The sequence below is a fragment of the Mustela nivalis genome, assembly GCF_964662115.1.
Source record: "Mustela nivalis genome assembly, chromosome: 11".
Classification (NCBI taxonomy): Eukaryota; Metazoa; Chordata; class Mammalia; order Carnivora; family Mustelidae; genus Mustela; species Mustela nivalis.
In genome coordinates this window covers 4,883,171-4,908,309 of record NC_139030.1, presented here as the reverse complement: position 1 = coordinate 4,908,309, position 25,139 = coordinate 4,883,171, and the positions used below count along the sequence as shown (strand labels likewise).

General features: G+C 45.9%; 1 protein-coding gene across 2 annotated transcripts; it reads right to left on the bottom strand.

The window, feature by feature from the left end:
- Nucleotides 1-201: 201 nt before the first annotated feature.
- Nucleotides 202-25,139, bottom strand: ERCC3 (ERCC excision repair 3, TFIIH core complex helicase subunit). 2 transcript variants are annotated; one of them, XR_014300646.1, is made up of 15 exons: nucleotides 25,034-25,139; nucleotides 24,469-24,674; nucleotides 23,602-23,838; nucleotides 21,838-21,887; nucleotides 21,294-21,429; nucleotides 20,874-21,038; nucleotides 20,398-20,602; nucleotides 18,586-18,900; nucleotides 13,159-13,343; nucleotides 11,378-11,580; nucleotides 10,521-10,617; nucleotides 9,173-9,288; nucleotides 5,855-5,976; nucleotides 3,782-3,934; nucleotides 202-2,198 (listed from the first exon to the last, which is right to left on the bottom strand). XR_014300646.1 is itself a non-coding variant. In XM_082691085.1 (15 exons), the coding sequence occupies exons 1-15, from the start codon at nucleotides 25,059-25,061 to the stop codon at nucleotides 2,067-2,069; spliced, it is 2,349 nt and encodes a 782-aa protein (XP_082547211.1). In that variant the 5' UTR covers nucleotides 25,062-25,138; the 3' UTR covers nucleotides 202-2,066. The 2 variants fall into 2 exon arrangements, 1 of the variants encoding a protein (XP_082547211.1); XM_082691085.1 differs by having other exon boundaries at nucleotides 5,855-5,973; nucleotides 9,171-9,288; nucleotides 25,034-25,138.

Here is a 25,139-nt window from a genome sequence, read left to right as displayed (position 1 = left end):
CCATAAGGAAATCTCTGTAGTTCTTCGTGTAACTCTCCTCTTTGGTACTTTATCCTGCTGATGCTGTTTGCCATGGGTGTGAGGGCTGGCTCAGGGCCAAAGCAGGAGGAAGGGTTAGTGGGGTAGATGGTTACCAGTAGGGGTTTCACTCAATAAGCAGACAGGGGTCATAGTGCTCTTTTTAAGTCCACAAACTTTACGTTTTTAAGAAGTGTTTAAAGATTTTTAATTTTTCTTAAGTCCATAAACTCTTTTAAGAATCCAATTCAATAGTCACTAGGCACCTACTATACACCAGCTCTAAGGTACAGACAGAACTCAGACTAATAGGTGCAAATATAAAAAATGAAGAAAACCAACACCATAAAGGACATAGCACAGCAGAGGCAAAAAATGGGAACGTGGAAGATCTGTGTCTGGCCTTGTCACAGGCAAACAAAGGGGGCATCTTCAAGTCTTGTCCAAGTCATATGTGAGAAGGCTGCTCTCTATAGTAAGCACTTTTCCAGAACACACAAAAAAAATGGAGGATTTCTTTTACAGTCCATTTTCTAGATCACAGGGCTTGGGTAAAAGTCCACATTATCAGTAGACAGATTACAGAACAAGAAAACAGTGAGAACCAAGGGCAGAAATGTGAAGATACAAGAAGTATTTGGTATTGAGTATCTCAAGCAGAAAGGTGTAACAGGAGATAAGAATCTGGAAATAATACTGGTTGTGATCAAGTCTCAGACATTTGGGTACCAGCCCATTAGGGTGAGTAATGAGCAGCCCTACAGGCCTTAGTGCATACGTGCCTGAGCGCAGACCTCAGATCTGGCTGCTCCAGGCCATTTCTGGGGTTTGCAAAGAGCAGCTAGCTGCTGGCCAGACTATGAGTGTTTGGTCCCAAAAGTCAGCTCAGAGAAGTAGAATTTGGGTAAGGTGGCTCTTGCTGCAAAGCACTCCTGATCAAATAGGTACTGTCTTCCCATGCCTGGTCTGCAGCTGCTTCACAGAACAGCCGTCGAGGTGTGTCTGATGACAGGAAACAGAATGCTGCTGCTGCTGCGGAGCCCCAGGGGGGTGGTGGGAAGGTGGGCAGGGACTCCAAATTTAGAGGCCTTATTTACTTAGCACAGGCTTTCAACACTCCCCAGGTGCAAGTACCATGGCCTATTAGGATAAGCCTCCTCCTCAAAATAACAAGTTATTCTTTGTGACCTATATATGCCTGTGTGTCTCTCTTTTATGAAACATTCCTGCCTTTTCTTTCCCTCTTTTCTTTCATGCGCAGAACAAGAGAGAAAGAGATGTTTCTCAGAATAAAGGAACTAACTATTAAAGACCCAAGAACATCACACTGCTATTCGAAAAGGAACCCAGCCTCCCAACAATATCAAAAATGAATCTGGGGAAGAAGTAAGAGGTCACTCTCTTGGAGAAGCCCAACTGTAGGACCTGTGTGCACGGTAGCTTCCTAGGCGTGGATGGCTTTCAGGTGACCGAGAGGACCTGCACACAGAGGTGCCTAGCATGGAAGGCACAGAGGCTAAACAGTGAATAGGCAGCTCTAGCTCTTCCCTCTCTCTGAGCCTTGGCCCTGTCCATGCCTCAACACCAAGAAGCAAATCTTCTTTATCTTGGGGTGTGTCTCCCCAGTAGAGCTCCTCAGAGATGGGCCCCATCTTATACCTCAATCCCTGCTACAAAAAGGGCCTGTGACAAGGCAGAACACCTGTAAGCAAGAGTGGTCAAATTCTCCACTTCTATTTATTTAGAATATTAAGATAAATACATCTTAAATATTACAAATACTTATATACAGGAATGACCACTGCCCATGATTGAAAAGAGGTCTGGGGGGGAAAAAAAAACAAAAATAGAGTTTCCCAACTTTCTTTAAGCCCTGGATGACCCATGAAGACAGAACCAAGGTCTTGATCCATTTTCCTCAACACAGTTAACAAACATTGCCTCTAGATCACTATGGCCAATGCTAGAGCAAAGAATAAGGATGTGGAAAATCCCTATCTGATGTTGGTACCAAGGACCCAGCCCTCATCCATGTGACCCTATGGATGTCATTTCCTGAAGCGCTTGAAAAGCGGGTGCACGTGTTTCGTGGAAGCCTTGCTCCGAGCCGAATGGTACTCCATGTACACGGTGTCGTCAGCCCCAGACATGGAGCTCATGGTGCCAAAGCGCCGAGATACCTGCAGGGGAACCCAGCCCACGGTTAGCTTCCAAGGGAAAAGACACTCCTTTTATCACATTTATAATCCTAATAAGTTCTGTAATGTTTTTAAGTCTAATAAATACTAATTTTTTAAGAACATTTATTGACCCCTATTGTGTCTCAGGCATTGTATACATATTTACATGTGTTAATTCATCCAATCCTCACAATTATTGTAATCCCCATCTTACAGATGAGGAAACTGAGGCACTAAGAGATGAAGTAACTTGTCCAAGATCACACAGCTCTTTAAGAGATGCGACTTGAACCCAGGCAGCTGGCTTCAGATTCCCTATTCTTAACCACAATGCTACTCTGCCTCTCTTAATGCCAATTTATAAAAAGAATTTTTCAACAAGGGCATCAGTCCCCCAACACCTTAAGGCTCTACCATTAGGCTCTGAATCATGTGGAAATCCAGAAAGCCCTGGGCATGAATCTTGGCTCTATCTCTTGCTGGATGACTTTGGACAAACACTGAATGTCTGAGCCTCAGTGAACTCATCTGTAAGATGGAGATAGCCTCACCCATCTTGATATAAGTGGTGTGAACAGATATCACACAGGCAATGGTCTGACCCAGAGCCTGGCACACTACTTGTACCAGATTACAAGCCAAGTATGCTGACAGGCACTGATTAATTCCTTCAACAGCCTGACATTAGGTGACTCACTGGTTGGTAGGAATGGCTTTAGCACACAGAGGCAAGAAATTTCCCTGAAGCATCCATCCACGGAAAGTGCCCAGAGGGGGGTCCAGCCCCCACATTTGGGAGAATGGCCTCCGGCTGGAAGAAAAGCAGCACTTCCCGGGGGACGCACGTCCCCCGGGAAGTGCTGCTTTTCTTTCTTTGTCCCAACCATTGCTCACCTTTTGGCTCTAATATCAATTTAATTTGTTTCCAAAGAACTGACTAAACTGTACTTTTCTCTTGGAAGGGCTAATCAGAACTGCCATAATGGTACTTTCATTAATTATACCACATTATATTGGCCTGGCACATGGTAGGCATTCAGTAAGTATTTGCAGAATAAATGGATAATTCACTATCTTCAGAGAACTCTAAAGGTTTCAAGATAAACAAACTACAATGTGAGCTCATCCTCAGACCCACCTTACAGGCTGGAAGGCTCAGCTCTATAACTGGGAGCTAGAGCTGAAGTGACCTGCCCAAGGCCCCAGATGACGGGCCCAGGCTGCAACACCTCCTCCCACAGCCACCCTGGTGTAAGCCTGGGGCCACCTGCGATATTCTGGGTTGCAACCTCAAGGAATTAACAAAACTTAGACCAGACTGTGAGGGGAACGGAGCAGGAGGCCAGCTACAGCCACCGTGGACTTGACCATGTTAAACAATATGTAAGGAAGGAAGGATTTGCACCAAAACGCTAATGGGGGCTGTTTCTGTTACTCTCTTCTCTGCAGCTTCCTGGGTTTTCCAAGTTTTTACAAAGGTCACACAGGTGCACGTGCACTCACACACAACTAAGTACATGCGTGTACATAAGACTCCTGTCCTTTGGGAGTACTGACACCTGCAACCTCACCCATTCACTCACCTGGCTGGATCTGGAGCCAAATTCTCCTGCCACCACCTCTTCCTCAGCATCCAGGTCAGTGGCTGCCAGGACTTTCTGTAAGAGCTGCTGCTGCTCTTCTCTCGTGGAAAATGCCAGCTCCTCGTCCTCCATGCCAGCAAGCTTTGTGATCACCTGTAGAGCCGAAAGCCACAGGCCCCATGTCCCCTTTTGTTTTCCCTCTGTTAGGCCCAGCTGAGCAGGTGACTAACAACGGAGAGCTCCTCCCTGGCACTCCAGAGACCAGCTTCGGAGCCATCTGAGACAATGAGCTTAACTACTAACTGTAGGGCAGGAGAGGGGAAGGAAATTCCAGAGAAAACTACTCTTCAAACAGCAGATACATGATCACTTACAACAGATCAACAGGAGCCTCAGCAACTCTAAAATGTCCCTTCTGGCAGTTTTCCATCTTGCACCAGATAAAGGAAGGGACCAAAGACTGACAGGCACAGCCTGTTAGGGGTCTTCTGCCTCCTGGGCTTGGCAGCCAGGGCTTCCAGCGGGAGGGAACACTTAGAAATGGGAGCCTGTTGAGGTGGATTTACAAAATTTTTTCTAAGAGAGCAAGAGAACAGCATGGTGGAGATTTGGTTTACCTTTCTTGGGGGTTACTTACTACACTGCCTACATATCCCTGAAGAAAGCCTGGACTGATTGGTGTAGAGGAATTATTTTCCTCCCTTAAGTTCTTCTCGTCATTTTAATTAAAAGAAAAGTCCCAGAAGTAGGGATGTGGCTGAGCCCTTCAAGTTGCCACAGACCTGGAGTACAGATACCTGCCATGTCTACCCTGGCCCAGTCACTCCTCTGGGAACTGCAGGGTACTGATTCTAGGAACTCTAACCTGGCAGCTCTCGGTAAGCAGTGTTGAAGGCAAGGAAGGCAAGGGCAGCCATAAACAACACAGACAATCACATGCCCAAGGTGCCTTTCTGTCCAGCTCACCTTTCAAACAACCCAGAACACTCCTGGATTTGGTGCTTGTGTCATCCTTAACTCTCAAGGGATAAGGAGATATGAATGCTGCCACCATCGCATATTTTTTATAGGTACATAAAAAGGCATCATGCAAATCCTTTCAAATATGGCCAAATATCCTATTCTCCAGCTCAGCAGGAGAGGTCTGAAACTGTCACTGCTTCTGGCTAAGAAAAGAGGGGCTAGTCAGCCCTGACCTCTTGTCTATGGCTAATAATGGGAACTTACCAACACATATAAAAACACATAATCAAAAGCATCTGAAAAGGCAGCCTGTAGTCTTTTGTAAACCAATAACCTGGGAACCTGCATGTTCTAGGGGCGTCCTTTAGTTACCTGCCTCCAGCACCCCCATTCACTCCCACAAATAAAAATCTTTAGGGACACTAAGTCCTGACATAAACAGGAAGGAGAGCAAACACCTCTGCTGATGGAGGTCAGCCAAAGCTTCAGCATCTCCGAAGCTGTATAACCACCAGTTCGTCGCATGCGGACAGCTCCAGCGTGAGGCCCACTGAGGCCCTAGCTCACCAGCTGACTAAAGGAAGGGCTCTCCGAGGTACCTGGAGGGGAACCCCATCGCAGCCTTCCTCATACTACAAATCAGGTCTGTGAACAACAGGATATCCTAAAGCTTTGGCTGACAACCATTGCCAGTACAGGAAGTAACCCCAAGGGGCTCATGGCGGCACAGTGATGGCCATAGCTCCATGGCATCCCTAGTCCTGCGAGGCTAGCACTTTTCCCACTGACAACTAACATTCTTTTTGTAAGACAACTCTAAATGTTAACAAGTACACAATCCAAGCCCCTTGCTTCCGAGGCGCCACTCTTTGACCATTCACTGTGGGAAGCTGGGTGCAGGAAGGGACCCTGAACAATATTTTCCCTCAAAGTCCCTGGCAACTCATGCCGAGATAAAGGGAACCTGAGGCAGGGCTTCCAATGCCCTAATGTTCTGTGTCTGAGCTTTGTCCCACACTGGTGCCAATAGCAGTTCCTACTTCTCCTGGAGGCGTGGGTACTAAAAAGAGCCTTAGTTCTATTCTGACCAGAGATCAATTGAATACATACCTTAAAGCTATAACCCTGATCTACCAAAAACCTCTGCCTCTTGGTTGAATAAGCCATTTCCTGTGTGTCCTGGGACACCAATGAGTAGAAGAAGGCATTGTACTCCTCAGCAACCATCCCTTAAGAGAAGAAAGGAGAAAGGACAACATTAGCTGTTACAGTGCCAGGAACCGAGGGTCCAGGGCTCGAAAGTAAGTACAGCCAACCTCTGAACAACATGAGAGTTAGGGGCACCACATGTAACTTCTGACTCCCCCAAAACTTAACTACTCAGAGCCTACTGCTGACAGGCCTGCTTACCAATAACATAAACAGTTGATTGACTTGTATGTGTTACATACTATTTTTAGTATAAAATAAGCTAGAGAAAACATTATTAAGAAAACTGTAAAGAAAAGAAAATATACTTACTGCACTACAGTTATCAAAAAAATCCCTCACAGTCCAAACCCATGTTATTCAAGGGCTAACTGTAATGTAGTGGGAAAGCTTTGCAGGCAAGGGGCAAACAGCCCTGACTTTGTTTGGGCACTTCATCAAAATTAAAAACATTTGTGCTTAAAGGACACCACCATGAAAGTAAAAAGACAACCCACAGAATGGGAGAAGATATTTACAAAGCATGTACCTGATAGGGGATTTGTATTTGGACTATATATAAATCACATTACAAATCAACAATGAAAAAGCAAATGACCTAATTATAAAAAGGGCAAAGGATCTGAACAGACATTTCTCCAAAGAAAATCTACAAATGGCCAATAAGCCCATGGAAAGTGCCCAACATCATCAGTCATCATTTGGGAAATGCAAACCATAATCACAGTGAGGTACACCCTAGCCCTCCCTCAGATGGCCCGAAACAAAAGAGATAATTACACCAATTCTCAAGGATGTAGAGAAACTGGATTCCTCATACACTGCTGATAGAGTGTAAAATGGTACAGCTGTTTTGGAAGATAGTCTGGCAGATAATTAAAATGTTAAACAGAGAGCTAGCACAGCTGACCCAATAATCTACTCCTGGATATATACCCAACAGAACTAAAAACATATATTCACAAAAATTTGCATATGAATTTCACAGCAGCAGTATTCCTAAGAACTGAAAAGTAGAAACAACACAAGTGTCCATCAAAAGAAGAACAAACAAACAAGATGTGTGGTATGTCTGCTCAATGGAGGATTATTCAGCAATAAAAAGAGGGAAGTACTGGGGCACCTGGGTGGCTCAGCCAGTTAAGCAGCTGCCTTCAGCTCAGGTCAATCTTGGGGTCCCAGGATTGGGTTCCCTGCTCAAAGGAGAGTCTGCATCTTCCTCTCCCTCTGACCCCTCTCCCCATTTGTGTGTGCGCACTCTCTCTCTCTCATATAAATAAAAAAAAATCTTAAAAACTACATGCTACTATAGAGGACCCTTTTGAAAACATCACGGTAGTGAAAGAAGTCAGTCGCAAAGGACCCGGACTGCATGATTCTGCATGTATGCCATGTCTATAATGGGCACGTTTATCAAGGTAAAAACAGAGTCATGATTGCCTGCAGTTAGGGCTAGGAGACAAGGAGAAAGGCGTGACTGGCAGTGGGAAAGGGCTTCTTCTCTGCAGCGATGAGAATATTCTAAACACAACCTATGGTGATGGTTACACACTTTGCAATTATATTAAAAACCACTGGGGGCACCTGGGTGGCTCAGTTGGTTAAGGGTTCAATTTGGCTCAGGTCATGATCTCAGTCGGCATCTTGAGATGGAGCCCCAAGTCAGGCTCCACACTGGGTGTAGAGCCTCCTTACAATTCCTCCCTCTCCCTCTGCGCCTCCGCACCCGACTGCACACACACGCTCGAAAGAAAGTAAAGAAAGTAAAGAAAGAAAGAAAGTAAGTAAAGGGAAGGGAACAGAAAAGGAAAGTGAAGGGAAAAAACCACTGAATTATACCCTTCCAATGGATCAATTGTATGGTATGTGAACTCTATCTCGATAAAGTTATTAAGAAAAAAAAAACAGCTCAAAGAGAAAACCTAGGACAGAATTATCACAGAAATTAGGACAGAGAATACTGTACCCTATAAAAGCTGATGCCTCTGGACTATCTGCAGATTTTTGCTTCACAGTTCAACTGTCAGCACGTTCTTTATCTATGTACTGCCTCTGAATTCAACTGTTTCTTAGTCTTACAAGAGCTCAGAGATGCAAAGAAAGCAGCCAAATACCTTTTCTCAACGAGTATTAAAAAAAAAAAAATTCTACTCAAATTCAAAGTGGTTTTCAGGTTAGATTTGTTTCTTTTTTGGGAGGTGGTGAGTAAGGCATAAGTCAGGAATTATATTCCTTTCAGCTTATAAAAGCTGCAATTTACCCAACAGCTTCCTATATTCTGTTACATAAGGCTCACTCCTCACAAATGCCAGGTAAGACAGGATGTCACTCCCACTCTGGATATAAAAGCAAGGCTCAGAGGGGCAAACTACCTGCCCAAGGTTACAAGGTTGGCCTGGTGCCCACATGCATGTTCTTTCTACTAACGTGCCCTGCCTCCATATTAAATACAGTTAGCCCCTCTTACACATATTCTAATACAGTACAATTCCAACATACACCCACTAACCTTGTTTCCACTAACACCCTAGCAGTCCAGCTGTCTCCTAGAAAAGAAAAGCAAGGCCTGAGGACAAGGCCTGTGTCCCTGTCTCAGGGCCTGCCTAAGGAGAGCCGTGGCCATCTCTAAGCAGCATCTTCAGTGCCTGCCATGCCCACTGTTAGGGTCTGGGTCCTTCTACCACAATAATCAGGCACAGACTCCAACCTCCAGAGTCCTCAAGTGCTGAACATGTACCAGCCCTGCTGCAAGCTGCCGCCCAGGGTGGGGCTCTTCCCAGGTGGTGTGTAAAGAAGCCATCCGTGGGTGCCCAAGCCTTACCCTTACTCCTGACTCAAGGTCCAGGGTACAGCTCCAGCTCCTAGACCGCACTGGTGGCCCAGCTCTGCTTTCTCCCTCTATGTCTACACCATTACACACTTTGCTCCTGGCTCCTCTTACTATCTACCAAAGCAAGCATCCAGCTGAGAGGATATCCATGTGAACCAAGCAGCTGCCAGGGAAAATATCCACATAGCAACCCCAAGGCACAAGAAATAATAAGAACCAAGCAGATCTTGGTCCTTACTCTGGGATCCCTCCCTGCAGAATCTACTAGGCCCAGGGGCACAACCTTGCCACCATGAACACATAGGCAGCTTAGACCTACCCTCTTCCTAACCAAAGTGGTTCAAAAGGAAAGACTTCCTGGAGCAGAAGAGGTAGGACCACCTTTACCTTTTTTGGCTCGGAGCACTCGCCCCAACCTCTGGGCCTCTTGCCGCCGGGAGCCACCATGAGATGAGATCTGAATGAGAACATTTGCTTCTGGCAGATCAAACGATGTGTCACCCACCTACAGAAATGAAACAGCTGTAAGTCTGGGAAGGTTTTTTATTTGGGACAAAGATAAAAAAAAAAAAAATCAACTGGCTCTGAATTTAAACTTTCCAGTAATTAAGAAAGATAATCACCATCCTCTTCTCTCAGTACCAGAGTCCTGCAGATGCAGGCGGTCCTCTAGGACCTAGTGTGAATTCTCCTGAGAGCTTTCCTAAAGAAGCTGTCAAGACCCACAGACCCCATGAGCTGTCTCAGCAACATTGCCAGTATGGGCCCCTGGGGCCCAGAGATAAGAAGGCCCTATCAACATTATCTATAAATGACCCCTCTCCTTTTTTGCTACAGAAATATGTCTGCACAAAGCCATTCATACTCTCCGGGGCACCTCGGTGGCTCAGTGGGTTAAAGCCTCTGTCTTCGACTCAGGTCATGATCTCAGGGTCCTGGGATCGAACCCCGCATCGGGCACTCTGCTCAGCAGGGAGCCTACTTGCCTGCCTCTCTGCCTACCTGTGATCTCTGTCTGTCAAATAAATAAATAAAATCTTTAGGGGGAAAAAAAAAACATCCACGCTCTCAGCTGGAGGTCAATGAAGCCACTGGCATGTGCAGGACACATGACCTGGTAGGGGTCACTGTCCACACAGGGATGGGTCTGGCTCCAGGTAACAGGTTCCACTTGAGGGTTCCTACCACCAAGATTCCCAAGGACATATCACAGTTTGCCATTACTGACCCAGCCATGGTCACCTTATTAGTAAATCTCATTTATTTTGAGCTTTGGTTCTGTTCTAATCTGAATGACCACTCTCCACTGTTGGGCCACAGCTTCTAAGAGCATCACCAAGCTGGGCCTTCATGAGTTTCTATCATGCTTATATTCATCACCCACCATCAGGACACACTAGGAGCCACAAAGAGAACCTCATCTAAATGCCTACTTTGGCCAGAATAGGTAATGAAAGTTTCCCCCCTTAGATAAATAAAATATAATTTTAAATCCCCATATCCCCAAAAGAAGCAGGAAAAATCTCAGTCAAGCAAAGAGACTTTACAGATTATCCACAGTATATTGAGGCCTGCATCAGCTCCTCCTACCCATCAGGAAGCATTCCTCTGTCCCCAGACACAGAAACATGGGAATGAAAACTGACCCGTAATGTCCCTTCAATAAACATGAATTCAATGTCTAGAAATCCCCCAGGGTCCCCTTAGCCTGGGGGACACCCTGCATGCCACACAGACCTTGGATATGAAGATGGTGTTGATTTTGGGGTTGTGCTTGAAATTCTGGAGTATCTGCATCCTCTCTCCTTGGGATGTAGGACCATAGATATAGGGTCTAGAGAAGAATGAAGCTGTATTAGGAAGGCCACAGAATCACCCCCTCAATTATCCTGAAAGCACATCAGGGGATAGGAAGCCTCAAGAATATCAAGAGGAGGCCCATAAAAATGAGTGGCCACAGACCCTCAGCCAACATTCTGGTCATCATTCTCTTTAGGATTCCCTCCCTTACTTTTTCCTTTTTTCTTTGTTTATGCTTTCTCCTGAGTCAGCATCCCTCGATCTAAGTTTCATGTCTACACAAGTAGTACTAACACAGAATCCAGGGGGACTGTAGCCAGTGAAGACACTGCTGGTGATTCCTGAGAAGCTCTTTCTAGATGCAGGGCCATAGCTGGGATGCTGGCCGAGTCAGCTTGGCTTTCCTGGCCCCTGGCCCATACAGTCTGACCTCGGCTCTACCAGGATGCTTACTTGTCCTGCCACTCCAGATGCCAACTTCTGCCCACCTTTGGAGCCCAGCTCAAAGATGGTGTCCCACCAAAGCAGTACAAATCTAGCCCCTAATCCCTGGGCTGAGGGTGACCGGGCTCCCTTTCTATATGTTCTGACCTCTGAGTATGACCACTAAGTCTGACTGTCTTACCCGGTTCCTAGGGCTGGGGCCACAGAACCAGACCTTTAGATCCTAAGAAGTTCCTGAGAGCTTCAAGAGAGGAAGAGGAAACAAACAAACAACAAAAACAGAGCACTTCTGTTCTCTGGCTTGAGAAAAATAAGCTGCCTGGCAATAACTCCAACTTTTCAATTCTTACTTGTTCAGCCTAATGGCATATTCCTTCAGGGCAAACACATTGTCAGCAAAGACAATAATCTTGTCATTCCTCCTTTCATGAAACTTGATCAGAAACTGGCAAGCTCTGAATTTGTTGGGGTTCATGGTGTACAGCAAGATTCGTTTCTTGGTTTTGATTGCCACATACTCCCGGTAAAATTCAGGAGACATTGGGCACCAAACCTGTGGCACAGTAAGAACCAAGGGTCAGTTTCCACGCTGAAACATCACATGACTAGAAACTTTTGAAGACCATTCATTTAGCAGCACTAGCTTTAAAATAAATTTAAAAAGGATACCTGGGTGGCTCTAGTCGGTTAAGCATTAGACTCTTTATTTCGGCTCAGGTTGTGAGATCAAGCCTCACATCAGGCTCTAAGCTGGGCTTGAAGCCTGCTTAAGATTCCCTCTCCCTCCCTTTCCCTCTGCCCCTCCCCACTTCCTTCCTTCCTCCCTCCCTCTCTCATCCATCCATCCATCCATCTATATATATGTAAACATATACACACAAATCAAATACCTAATGGTGAACCAGGACACTCTCACATTTATCTCTTAACACATAGATTTTTAAATGCATTGATATCCAGGGAATTACTTTTTTACAACAGCTCCAAGCAAGAGAAATCAGGTTCTTAACTAGGGGTCCAAGTAATCCCTCCTGTGTAGACCACCCCTTCACACACAAGTCTATGCACAGCACTGCTATGGAGAAACGCACTCATACTGCCCAACTCTGTCTATTGAGTCAACCTAGCAGGGCTCCATCTCAAGTGACATGAGCTAAAGGCAGACACTTAACTAATTGAGCCACCCAAGCATCCCTAAAGACTTATTTTTAAGGCAAAGCTATACAAAAAGATGAGAGAAATTTACACAGGAAATAAAATAATAAAGGGAAGCGAAAGAGTGACAAACCCAAGTTCCACAAGCAGGGGGAGGAGAGAAGCAACTGGAGAGGAACAGGGGGGCTCACACATATCAGCAATGCTCTGCGTCATAAAATGGGTGCCGATTATGAAGATGAAACTACAGGGTAGGGAAGTTTTCAGCAGAGCAAGTCCACCTGCACAGGTTCTTCACACTCACCACTACCTAAGGGGACCCCTTCTGCCCTTTCAGGACAGAGGCCACCCTACCCTAGCCAGTTGAGTGACAGTCACTTCAGAGTGCTGTTGTTCCTGTGAGAAGACTTACCTCTGAACATTTACTTCAGGCATTTCACCTGTGCAGGTATTCACTACAGAATAAGATTGGGACAGTGAATTTCCCAGTGTGTTCAGAAATAAATGATCTAAGTCACAGGTGCCTTCTAGGGGCATCAAAACCAAGAGGCTTAGACACTAGGGTGGGTCTGGACAGTTGCCCATATAGCACCACCCAAAAATCCCTCAAGGGGGGATGGGTGGGAACAGTCTGAGGTGCTAAAAATCCCTCAAGGGGGGATGGGTGGGAACAGTCTGAGGTGCTCACTCCAAGAGGAGGACCATGGAGTCTGGAGTCAAACCAGTCTGAATTACCACCCCGACTTGAGCACTTACTGATTGTGTGCCCCTGGAATGTGATTCTGCTTCCCGAGTCTGCAGAGTGGGAAGAACACTGCCCACCACACAGTGGGGATAAGGCAAGAGGATGAAGTGGCAGCACTTTTCCACAAGTCCTGACCTGTGTATCTGCCCATGGGGAGAGGACCTGATCCCTTTTCCCTGAACCCTGGGGGAGTCCCTCCCTTGGAGACAGTCCTGGGAAGGAGCCAGCTACCTCAGCGCACTGGACTTTGGCGATGTAGCCGTTGTTCTGCAGCTCCATCCAGTTGGCTTCATAGAGTTTGGGCCCAATCAGAAAATTTAAATCGACGATTTTGTCATCTTCCCGGACAAGGGTTGCGGTCAAACCCAGCTTGCAGTGGGCCTGTACGATGGTGAGCACCCGTCGGAACATCTTGGCTAGGAAGACAATCCGTGCATTCACACTGTCATTTTTTTAAATGCTCAAGGACCATACCCAGCCTTGCAACTTCACACTGGCTTGGGACACTACGAGGGCTAACCCCCAGATTTCTGAATCACAGGAATCTGGCTCTAGACAAGACTGACTAGTCAAGAACGCTTAATCATCACTTTCAGACCTGTTCAAAAGAAGGAAGAAAAAGAGAACATAAGGGAGAAATAGCTTTAGGGAAGCTCCAAGTTAGGGAACCCCAGGATCCTTCCTTGAAGCAGTTAAGCTACCAGCAGGAGCACAAATGGCAATTTGAAACATGACCTACAACACTCAAAACACCACTGAGATCTAAAGGATGCAAGGAATTTGCTCATCCTAAAACTTATACCCAGATTACAGGAAGATGGCTGGGGAAATGGGGGATCAGAGGAATGATAGGAGCTGGATCTGCTTGGCTTCCCACCACCTTCCCAGAGACCAAGGAGAAAACAGGGAGACATGAAACCCCAGGCACCCTGACCTGCCTTGGAAACCCCCTTCGTACTTTTCCAATTAGATTAATCTCAACCAGCAATCCTGTCTTTCTCTCTTTGGAATGTTATAATTCTTCACACAAAAGTGGGTATGAGGCATTAATTTCAAAAAACCCGACCGTGGGTTTCCATGAGCTCATCTTTTAAAAATCCTTATAAATGGGGTAGTCATTACTAGCTAGATATTTCCTCTTATTTAAGGCAAGAATCAGAAAAACTAGAGCCAGTGATTCAAAATCATTATCAATATAGCACAGTAAGTTCGTATTTGGGAAATGAGTTTGTCACCCAAGGAAACCATTCTGCGTCTCCCTCTAGTGTGGTTACAAAGGAAGGAAAGCCTGCTTGACTATTTACTCTACCCATTGTTCCCACCCTTTTTGTGTGTTTTGTCTGTGACTCTTCTCCAAACTCCCCCAAATCCTTCCACATTATATAATCTAGGAGGGAATTGTTTATTCATGCTGAATAAAATAGAAGAAAGATTGACAACTATCAAAAATTAATTAATTAATTAATTGAAATTCTAATACTCTGAAAGAAGGTTAAAATACCTGAGTCATTTTTATCTTCTAATGCAATTAAAGGTGAGGTTAGTGATACCACAGAAACAGATGTTAACTATTTGAGGAAAGAGGGTTCAGACTGCACCAGAACACAAGCCAAAAATGTCCTAATAGCAAAACAGCAGACGATTGCCTAACCCCCAAGTACCAGGTCTTCCAAGCCTAACATGGTTTGCACATACACTTGGAAGATGAAGACCAGAAACGCAGTTATGTCTGAGGACTGTGCTGTCCAGAAAAGGGTAGCCTAGGACCCCAGACCAGGTTTCTCATGTCATAAGGGCATGGCAGCCAAGGCAATGGAGACACCGACCTAATGCTAGAGCCAGGGAGGCAGCACCAGACAGCCCAGAGATTCTATCAGCCCAAAGGAAGCACGAGTCTTGACCCTGCCTGGACACTCTGCAGCCAGAAAGAAGGCTTTCCTGTGGAATCTGCCCTGCAAACAGGTCATGTCCCACTACCACATTCTCTAACAGTCATATGGCTATCAGGAAGAAGAACTCACATATGATATAGTGCATGGCTTGACAAATCTTTACACAGGTACGTGCCTGTGAAATCACCCAGGTCAAGATAAGTCTCTCCTCTGACCCCTTCTGTCAATACCAGCACTCTCCCTCAATGCAACCACGATCCAACTTCAGTCACCCAAACTTTGTATAAACAGAATCACAATACACACTTTGTAGGTATGACTTATTTCACTGTATGTTATGTCACAGTTGTTATTTAACATTATTTGTGTAGTATTTTTGTCCCTCCCACTTCATCTCCAGTCCAAGCACAGTGCCTGACACTTAGTGGGTTCTTAATAATTACTTGCTAAAATAATGAAATTGGCACGGTGTCTTGCATGCAGTAAGCACTTAATATATGTAAATCCTGCAGTTGTAAATTTCATATTAATACAGTGACCCAAGAGGACTCTTTTTGGAAGATGTATAAAACAACACAGCAAACTAACTTTTTTATTTTTTTAAAGATTTTATTTATTTATTTGTCAGAGAGAGTGAGCACAGGCAGACAGAGTGGCAGGTAGAGGCAGAGGGAGAAGCAGGCTCCCTGCTAAGCAAAGAGCCTGATGCGGTACTTGATCCCAGGACGCTGGGATCATGACCTGAGCCGAAGGCAGCTGCTTAACCAACTGAGCCACCCAGGCATCCCAGCAAACTACCTTTTGAGATAGATCTCAAAGATTTATCTTTCTACCTAATCCAATGTGATAGACGTTTAACAATCACAAAACTTACTGTGATTTACTAGAATTCCCTTATTTAACATCGGCTCTCTGGTCCAGCGAGTGTGGCCAAGCCAAGGGGCTCACAAGATTGAAGTCAGAATTCTTTACAGCTATTGGTTTTACTCTCCTACCCAGCCAGAGACAAACTGACCCAGTGAACCAGGGAAGAAAGAGACACACATAGACACCCACGGCAAGAGTGAAATTTTGTGGGGGTACACTTCTGTATCCTCATCACCAGACAATCAATCCCAAGCCTGATAGCCACCCTCTGGGACCTGAGACACAGGCTGAAGAGGAACATAAACATAAACTAAATACACACTCAAGCAGAAAGCTTCAAGTTTTCCCAAACTTCAAACATAGCCTCCAGCTAAACCGCTGCATGGCAATTTCAAATTCATCTGTAGGATGTGATTCTCTAGGTCACCAAATTCCAATCCAATCAGACCCAATGTCCCCTGTTCTCAAACTTTTTTAGTTTTTTAATTAGCACACAGTAAAACTGGTAAGTGGGTGGGTAGGATTGGTTCTATAAATTTTAACACACATACGGATTTGTGTGACCACCACTATAATCAGGATATGGGCCAACACATTACCCCAACATTCCCTTGTGCTCTCCCTTTACTGTCACACCCTCCTCAACCCCTGGCACCCACTGATCTGCTCTCCATCACTATCCTTTAGGCTTTCTAAAGGCACCATACACTATATAACCTCCTGAGATGGGTTGATTTCACTCAGCATATACCTCTGGAGATTTATCTAAGCTGTTGCACGCAGCAACCATGTGTCCTGTTTCATGGCTGAGGTAGCGTTCCAAGGGAGGGATGGACCCGTTTGTCTGTCTGGTCACCCACTGCTGGGCATTCTTCAAAACTCCAGGTTTTGGAGACTCTGACTAGAGCCACTATAAACATTCAGGAGCAGGTTTTTGTGTGAACCTAAGCTTTCACTCTCTAGGATGTATGCCCAGGGGTGGGCCTGCTGAGTCATATGCCAATTTTCTAAGAAACTGCCCAACTTTCCCAGTGACTACATTCTGAGATTCCTCTGGTGATACATGCCAGCTGCTCTGGTCTCTCATCGATATTCATTATTGTCAGTATTTTTCCACTGTAGCCACTGTTATGTGTGTGAAGTGGCATCTCATCTCATGGTATTAATCTGCATTTCCCTCAGGGCTAATGATGTGGAACATCTCTTCCAATGCTTCCTGGCATCTGTTCACTCTGTCTAGTGAAATGTCTATTCTTCTCCCTTGTCCATTTTCTAACATCTTTGCTGCTGTCAGAATATCTAACTGGCAATCAAATGATTATGTCTAAAGCCTAACTCCCACTCAGCACTCTTCAAACCTGTTCCTTCTATGGCTTTCAACATCTCAATTAATGGCCACTCCTTCCTTCCAATTACTCAAGCCCAAAACCTTACTATTGTCCTTGATTTCTCTTTCTCTCAGATCCCACATCCAGCCTGTCAGCTTCACCCTCACAACACATCCAGAAGTAGATTACCTTTATTCTTACTCTTGTGGGGATCCATCTAGCTGCTTCTACTAGACCATGCCTCTTTAAGTCTATTTTCAGTAGAGCAGCCAGGACAGTATTTTTATAGACATAAATGAGATCATGTCATCCTCTGCTCAAATCCCTCAAATGGCTTCCCACCATAGTACAAGCCAAAGACCCTAGAGTGACCTATGTGGTCCTATGGCATTTGGCCCTCACACCATCCTGTCTGCCTCTCTCTAACCTTAGCTTGGACTCTTCTTGTCTATATCCCTCCCACCACATGGTCACCTTGCCATGGTGGACCATGGGTTGGACCATGCCAAGTACTCTCCCACCTCAGGACTAATGCCCTGTTCCTTCAACCCAAAAGACCTCTGATCCCTACCCGGCTTGCTGTGAACACCTCTAGTTATGTTCAGACATCCAAGAGCACCGGAGAGGCTCTCACTGCACTGAAAAGAATGGATGCTAGGGCCACTTTGGCCATATTTTGAATATTCTATGTGAAAATGCCTCTGATTTCATTTATTAAGAGAAATCTCTAATTTATACTTCTTAACTTATCAGGGCTTTCCCCCTTCACTTGTTTCATCAAAAATTATTTGTCTTGATTACTACTCAGCAATAAAAGGGAAGACACTATCAATACATGTAATAGGGAGAAATCATCATGCCAAGTAAGACCAGGTACACATAAGAAAATACGTACTATATGATTCTATTAATAGGGTATTTCCAGAAAAGGCAAATCCACAGAGACAGGAAGCACCTCAATGGTCCTTGGGGCTGGGGGTGAAAGCACTGACCAAACTGAGTATGAGACAGAGGTTCTAAATCTAGATCACGGTGACAGCTGCACAAGTCCACAAATTAACTAAGAATCGAATTGTATGCTTATAAAGGGTGGATTTTATCAGTGGATCAGTATCAATATAGCTATTCTTTAAAAAAAAAAAAAGATTGCCTGCAACACTTGGAGAAGTAAAGCTTCTATAATATATTAAGAATCAATACTTCAGGCTTCAAATAAAACGAACACCATTACAGCCAGGACTTCAGTGCTCCTGGTGCAGTTTTCATGGCACCACAAACCAGTGGGTTTAGGGTAAACTGAGCTGCAACAGTAAGACGGAGGAAAGAGGGAAATACCATTTTCTGAATGATTGCTCCGGGCCCATGACTGAGGAAGCCATGAAGGGATACACCCATCCACCTCCCACCCTCACGCCCATCCCCATAAGCTTATGATTTATTTTAAAACTCGAAGCAGCAAAGCTTTCTAGCAAGACAGTTATACTACACAGCAGTCCTTCCCTCAACCCAACAAGTGGAAATCAATTTCTGTCCCTGCAATGAGCAGGCAGCTCAGCTCTCAGTCTCCTTACCTGGTATGGTATGGACTTCATCCAGGATCATGAGGCCCCATTCCTGAGTTTTGAGCCACTCCATGACTCGCTCAGCCTCCCAGGACCTTTTGGTGGTATGGCCCAGCATGGAGTAGGTGCTAATGGCAATGGAGCAGCCTATGGGCTTGTCCTTGGCGTCGGAGGTGAAGCGGCAGATCTGGCTGTCGTCAATGGTGGACCACATCTTGAATTGGGCTTTCCACTGCTCCACAGACACAGCGGAGTTGCCCAGCACCAGACAGCGCTTTCTCACAGTGCATGCAGCTGTCACGCCAACCAGGGACTTCCCAGCACCTATGAGAAACCAAAGGCCAGGTAGCAATGGATACAGACAGACAGAATGACCCATCAACACATGAATCTGGGCGAATTACCTGTAATAATCCTCACAGCTGATATTCTGGGGAACTTACTGCTCCAGAGCCTGTTTTCTTTCTTTCTTTCTTTCTTTTTTTTTTTTTTAAAGATTTTGTTTATTTATTTGACAGACAGAGATCACAAGCAGGCAGAGAAGCAGGCAGAGAGAGAGGAGGAAGCGGGCTCCCTGCTGAGCAGAGAGCCCGATGCGGGGCTTGATCCCAGGACCCTGGAATCACGACCTGAGCCGAAGGCAGAGGCTTCAACCCACTGAGCCACCCAGGCGCCCCAAACCTGTTTTCTTTCTTATAAAAAGGAGATATGCCCAGCTCATGCCGAACATGAGAATTAAAAGAGACAAGCCCTAGGCCCTACTCTAACATTTTCCATGAATTCAGTTCAAATGTTGAAATCTCAAAACAAACCAGAGGTGAGTGACACTCTTATTGTTGCCATTTTGAACGTGAGAAAAGGAAAGCTGAGGATAATGTGCCCAAGCCATGGGGAGGTGGCACTGCTGGGGCACACAGACTACACATTTGAGGGCTCTGTAAAAGGCAGCTGCGACCAGAGGGCATGCTGGGCTGAAAGCTCAGGAATACAGGAAAGGCGGACATTACTGACACAGACAGAAGTGAAATTCCAGGGCTTCCAAGTTTACTATCACCCACCATTTGAAGATCAAGATAAAAATCAAGCTCTTCCTTTAAACAGAAATTCTTTTCTTACCAGGTATGTCCATCAAAATCTCCCAGGCTGATTTAAACAACAAAAAAAAAAAGAAGAACCTAAATGCACCGGCCTCTCCCCTGGAAATTCTAACCTCCTTAAGTCTGAAGAAGGGCCCCCAGGTGAATCTGTTGTGACCTCTGGCCAAGAACACTGGTCAGGACCTGACATGACTTAGGACAAATGGTATCAGACAGGTAACAAGGGGACTGTACTGCCCCTTCTTAGACATGTCCACTGTAATAAGCCATCCAGGAACAGGCAAGCAAAGTTTCTGTGCTAGGAGGTCTCTATATACACACGACTCACGAGACGGATTACAAGGAACAAGGCCCTAGCCCCAGTGTTTAAAACAGCACCTTCTCCACCTCACTAACTGCTGATCCTTCCCTCTTCTCCAGTGCCCAAGGTCTGACACTTGGCTAAATTGATTTGTTTATCCTCCGTCTCTCTCTACCACCAAAACAAGCTCCATGAGATCAGAAGTGCTATTCTATCCACCAATATATCTTCACCACTGAGGTCAGCACTCTGCAGACCACAGGCACTCAAACTTTTGTTAAGTAATGAATCAGGGAGCCATCTGACCTTCACTGCTCCCTGTCCAGGTGTGATTTAGAGAAAGGCACACACAGGAGAGTGAAGGGAAGCTGGCAGACCAAGACAGAAGAGCCTGACCTCCTTCTTCACGCAGGTGCCACTCACCACAAGGAAGCACAATGACCCCAGAACGGGCACGTCCATTCCCAAACATCTTCCGCAGGCTCTTCTCCTGATAAGGTCTAAGGACAGCTGTGGGTTTCAGGTCAATGTTGATGTCAGGGTTAACAGAATCATTCCGGAAGTCATATTCTGCCAACAAAGGGTACTCCAGATGGATGCAACGTTTCTGGAGTTCCTCAATCATTTCCTGGGGAGTGAGCATGAAAGAGGTTTTATAATCTTAAATCCAAACCAAGCTGATAAACTGTACATAATCCAAGGGGCCTTTTCCTACATCTCTCTAGGACTGCCACACCAGCCTGAGGAAAGGACACTCAGGACTAAGTCAATTAGGAGGCTACAACCCACAGATGTCAAAAAGGAGAAAGCAATACAGGAAGAGATGGGGACCTGGTCTCCTACACACTGCAGAGACCATGCAGGGCTGGGTCAGCTTAGGCAGGGATACATTCACTAACCTGCTTAACTTCAAAAGACACTGTCTGGGTCTCTTCTTCTTCTTCCTCATCCTTGTCCATTTGTTCATAAAAATCAAACAGGTCCGTGGGGATGTCAGATTTACTCTGTGGATCTGTCAACCGGGAAGTGGAAGGCCCACCACTGCCTTCAGCAGTCTTGGCAATCTGTAAGAGCAAGGCGGGTCTACGGCCATACCACCCTGAACGCATCCGATCTCGTCTCTAAGAGCAAGGCAGGATCCAAACCTCTGTATGACAATAAGCCCTCCTGCTACCAGGCAAGAGCCAAAGTTGCAAGGGGAACCGTAGCTGTAAGAAGACTATAGGGTCCCAAGGTTGCAAATGCTACACTAACCATCCTTGAGAGAGCTGATATCCCAAATGCTCCCACCCCAGAGGGTGACCCAGGAGGCCACATACGGCAGACTTGCTGGTGAAGGTCTCTGTGATGAGCTCTGTAGCCTCCCCCTCAGAGTTCCGTAGACGGCATTCCCGGATCACTGGATCCTGGAGAAGATGCTGGATGACATCAGGGTGGGAACTTTCAACAAAATACCTGCAAGAAGCGATAAAGGAGGTGACTAGTGACCAGTACACCATTTCCAGAACGTTCTGTTGCTTATTTGATCAGATGGTCTGGAAATAGTGGCTGTGTGCCTTTCTCTGCTCTTACTCTCCCACAGCCTTGGCCAAATCTGAGCTATGAGCTACTGGCCAAGATATAGCAAATAAGAAGCAAAACCCTGCTTTAAAGTCAAATAAGGAGGGGTCTGAGTTCCAGCTCCACTGCTAGGGGGAACACAGTAGCCAGTAAATAGTCACTTCACTTTGCTTATTCCTTTTATCCCCTTGCTCATGAGAGTAGGTGCTAGTGAAGACAGACGGTTCACAGACATGTGCTCCTTGCCCCCTTCTATGAGCAAAGTGAATGTGCCACGGGTGGGCCTCTCACAGAATCCTTTACCTGTTGTGCTTCAGGACCAGCTTGACTTTTCCATAGCTGACAGTACACAACTGCAAGGAGTGACATCAAACAGGCACAATTAACAACACAAAACTCATTCAGGACACATTCACTAATGGGCATGTCTTACTACTTTACCAAGCGAAGAATTCATTTTACTTTAGGAAAGCCCAATGTGCAATACTAAAGATGTTAGTCCTACCTAAACTGAGCATTTTCTTATTAACCTCTACTTTTGAGAGTAAAACCTTGCTCTTGCCTAGCTCTTTCTGTTACACATCCCTTGATTGATAAAATGCTATACAAAATCTTTCTTTTATTTTCTTTTCCCCTTTCTTCTCCATTCCTACAGGCCCCACCCTAACCCAACAGTTCATCCAGCCACACCAGCATTATTACAGCAGCCAGCACAAAGCTGGCAGAGTGAGGGTTCAGTAATGGCTGCATGAATTAAATGCAAAGCCTCCCAACCTCCTCACCAATGTTCCTATTTCCCCAACTAGAATGTAAGCTTTTTGATGGAAGAGAATATAGCTAAAATCTTCCAGGTTCCCAACAATCTTCAGAATGGAACGCAGGAGAGGTTGTGTGGTGGCCATGGAAATTTGACACTCGGGCTGTGACCTGCCCCTGTTGCTGCCCTTCTGGATCTACCACTGTGTTGTACCAACACCTACATTCCTGCAGGCAGCTCCCAACCAAGACTGAGCAGAGACAGTGCGCTGATACAGGGTTCATTCCAGCAAGGTGCAGGCCCTTCTCCCTACACACCTTTCCACATTAGGAGAAGAGAAAACTCTCACCAGAGCCCCTGTCGGCTTCTCTGAGATTGGATGCTTTACTGTACTGGATGCCTGTGGCACTCACCTGCCACTCCAGATTTGGGGGTCTAAATCCAACTCCCTTTAGAACAGCCAAGGACAACAAACGTCACTGTCCATCTCTACTGAATGGCATTCATCTATCTCTTAGGACAAACCCAAGCATGTTCAACTGCTCTTCATATGGAACCCTAGCCACTTCAACACTTGGAAGTTCTTTTTGATGTTCCCAAACAGAATTTGTTGACCACTGGTCCCATGCAGTATTCAGCCCTAGAAAGTTTACCAGTTATAACTAGTCTACTCAGCTGCATTACAGAACACTACAGACTGGGTGATATACCAAAAGAAACATTTCCAGAAGTCGACAATCAAGTTGCCAGTGATTAGTTTCTAGTTAAGGCTTCCTGGCTACCTTTTCAGGTATGTGCTTGTTTGACCTTTTCCTTGTGCACATACAAAGAGAAAGAGAGCACATAAACTTTCTGGTTGACTCTTCTTAAAAGGATGCTAATCCTATTGGATCAGGGCCCCACTTCTGTGACCTCATGCAACCTTAATTACTTTCTTATTCCAAATATAATCCACATTAGGAGTTACGACTTCAGCATATGAGTTTTGAAGGAGTTTTGAAGTTTTCAGCCGAAAACACCATTCACTTTAGGCTTCATTCCCAAATAACCCTGGCCAAAAGGGCTGAATTAGTATCCCCAGTGTATTAGTACCCATTGTATCAGAAAAGTTCATGGAGAGTGTGGCCTCAGCATGACCACCACACTGGATCCAGAAGAGTAGAAGCTGGGGTAATCAGTTATGCGTGCTCCCCACATGAGATCTGAATGGCATTTTCATGACTGCCACAGGCTCACAATGTGTAGCATCTGTCCCCACTATTATTACATTAGCAAGGAAGGCAAAAGAGCCAGCCTTAGCCTCCACTTGCCTTAATAAATTGAATAATTCCATCAGGGACTCCCGTCTTGCTGAGCTTCCTGAGGTACTCGGTGATGTCACTAGTTTGTAACCCAACACTGACAGCTGCATACAGGGAGTAGGCAGTTAATTTGTACTCATGCACGTGGGTTGGTCGGCACACTGGCTCTGCAATGGCCACCAGGAAGTCTTGAGCATATCTGTAAACTGGAGAGAAGGCTTCTAAGAAGATGTGGCCATCAGGAGCCTAAGAAATACCAAATGGACACAACAGACAAAGAAATTAATGAGTTGCAGAGAGTATCAGACTCCTTCCCAGATCATTATCCGGAAAAGAGAAGCTGCCCACAAAGTGATCTTTAACTCTCGGGATGTTTTTGTAAAGACCTACTTTAATCAGATACAAGGAATGAAGAGACTAGAACAGGTTTCCAAAGTCAGTAGCTGCTTCCCAGTGTTCTTCACAGGGAAAGCCCACCTCATTGGCTATCCTCAAGGTAACTTTTGGCCAGGTTCTAAATGAATGTAGAGTATTAATTACTTCAAGTTAAGCAAAAGAGCTGCCTAGCATGTATATAATTTCCATTAATTTTTTTAAATGGGGAACTAACATATTACACAGTACATGGCATTTATTTGGTAATAAAAAAGTATTTCGACGCATGCGGTAGAGATAGAGGGAAGGTGAGTCAGAGGAGGGCTGGAGATGAAGGGAGCCCAAGTCTAGCCAGCACATGTGTGCCACACCTGCGCATTCCTATGTACTCCAACAATACGTATGAAAGCTCTCTCCCAGCCAGCTCTGGAGAGTAGTACTCTGCATTTCTATTTTGGGTTTACAAACTCTCGGTCCTGCCCTAGCTGAGGGTATGCTTACCACCCAGAGAGGCCTCGAGGTGTGGTCGTCCTTCAGCGGCATCTGCAGTCTGTAGTCCTTGGCTCCATATTCATCCACTTTGGTGCCGGACTCATCCACCTGCTTCCCGGCCGCCGAGGGGACCGCTTCCTGAGAGTCGTTCCCAGGGACGTCGTCTTCATCTTCTTCCTCATCCTCGTAGTGCCGCTTCTTGGATTTCTTCTTATCTGCAGGTACGGACACAGAAGTGAGCCCAGCAGGAGGAAGCGAGGGATCTCTCCGCACTGCCTAGAGGCATTTCGAGGAAGCCTGGTAGCTGCCATATTTCACAAACGCCACACACTCCTACCCAAGAGCCACCTGCGTGCTGCTGGCGTCCTCTCCCTCAAACGCCTCCCACCCGGCCCACGACACAAGGCGCCCAAAGGTCAAGGATCTCCCCAGCCCCAGCGGTCTGTCCCGACCGCATGTACAGTCCACGAGACACTGGGGGGTCGGCAGCCGCTGCGAAGCCCAGGGCAGCTACGACCCAAGACCATGTGGACAGCGAACGCAAGCAGGCCCGGGCGCCCGCGCCACGTCTCACCGCGATCCCCCCGGTCTCTTTTGCCCATGGCTACGACAGCACCTAACAGCCGGTGCCTCCGGGTCCCTGCGGCGGATGTTCTCCAGGGAGCTTCCCTTTCACACCG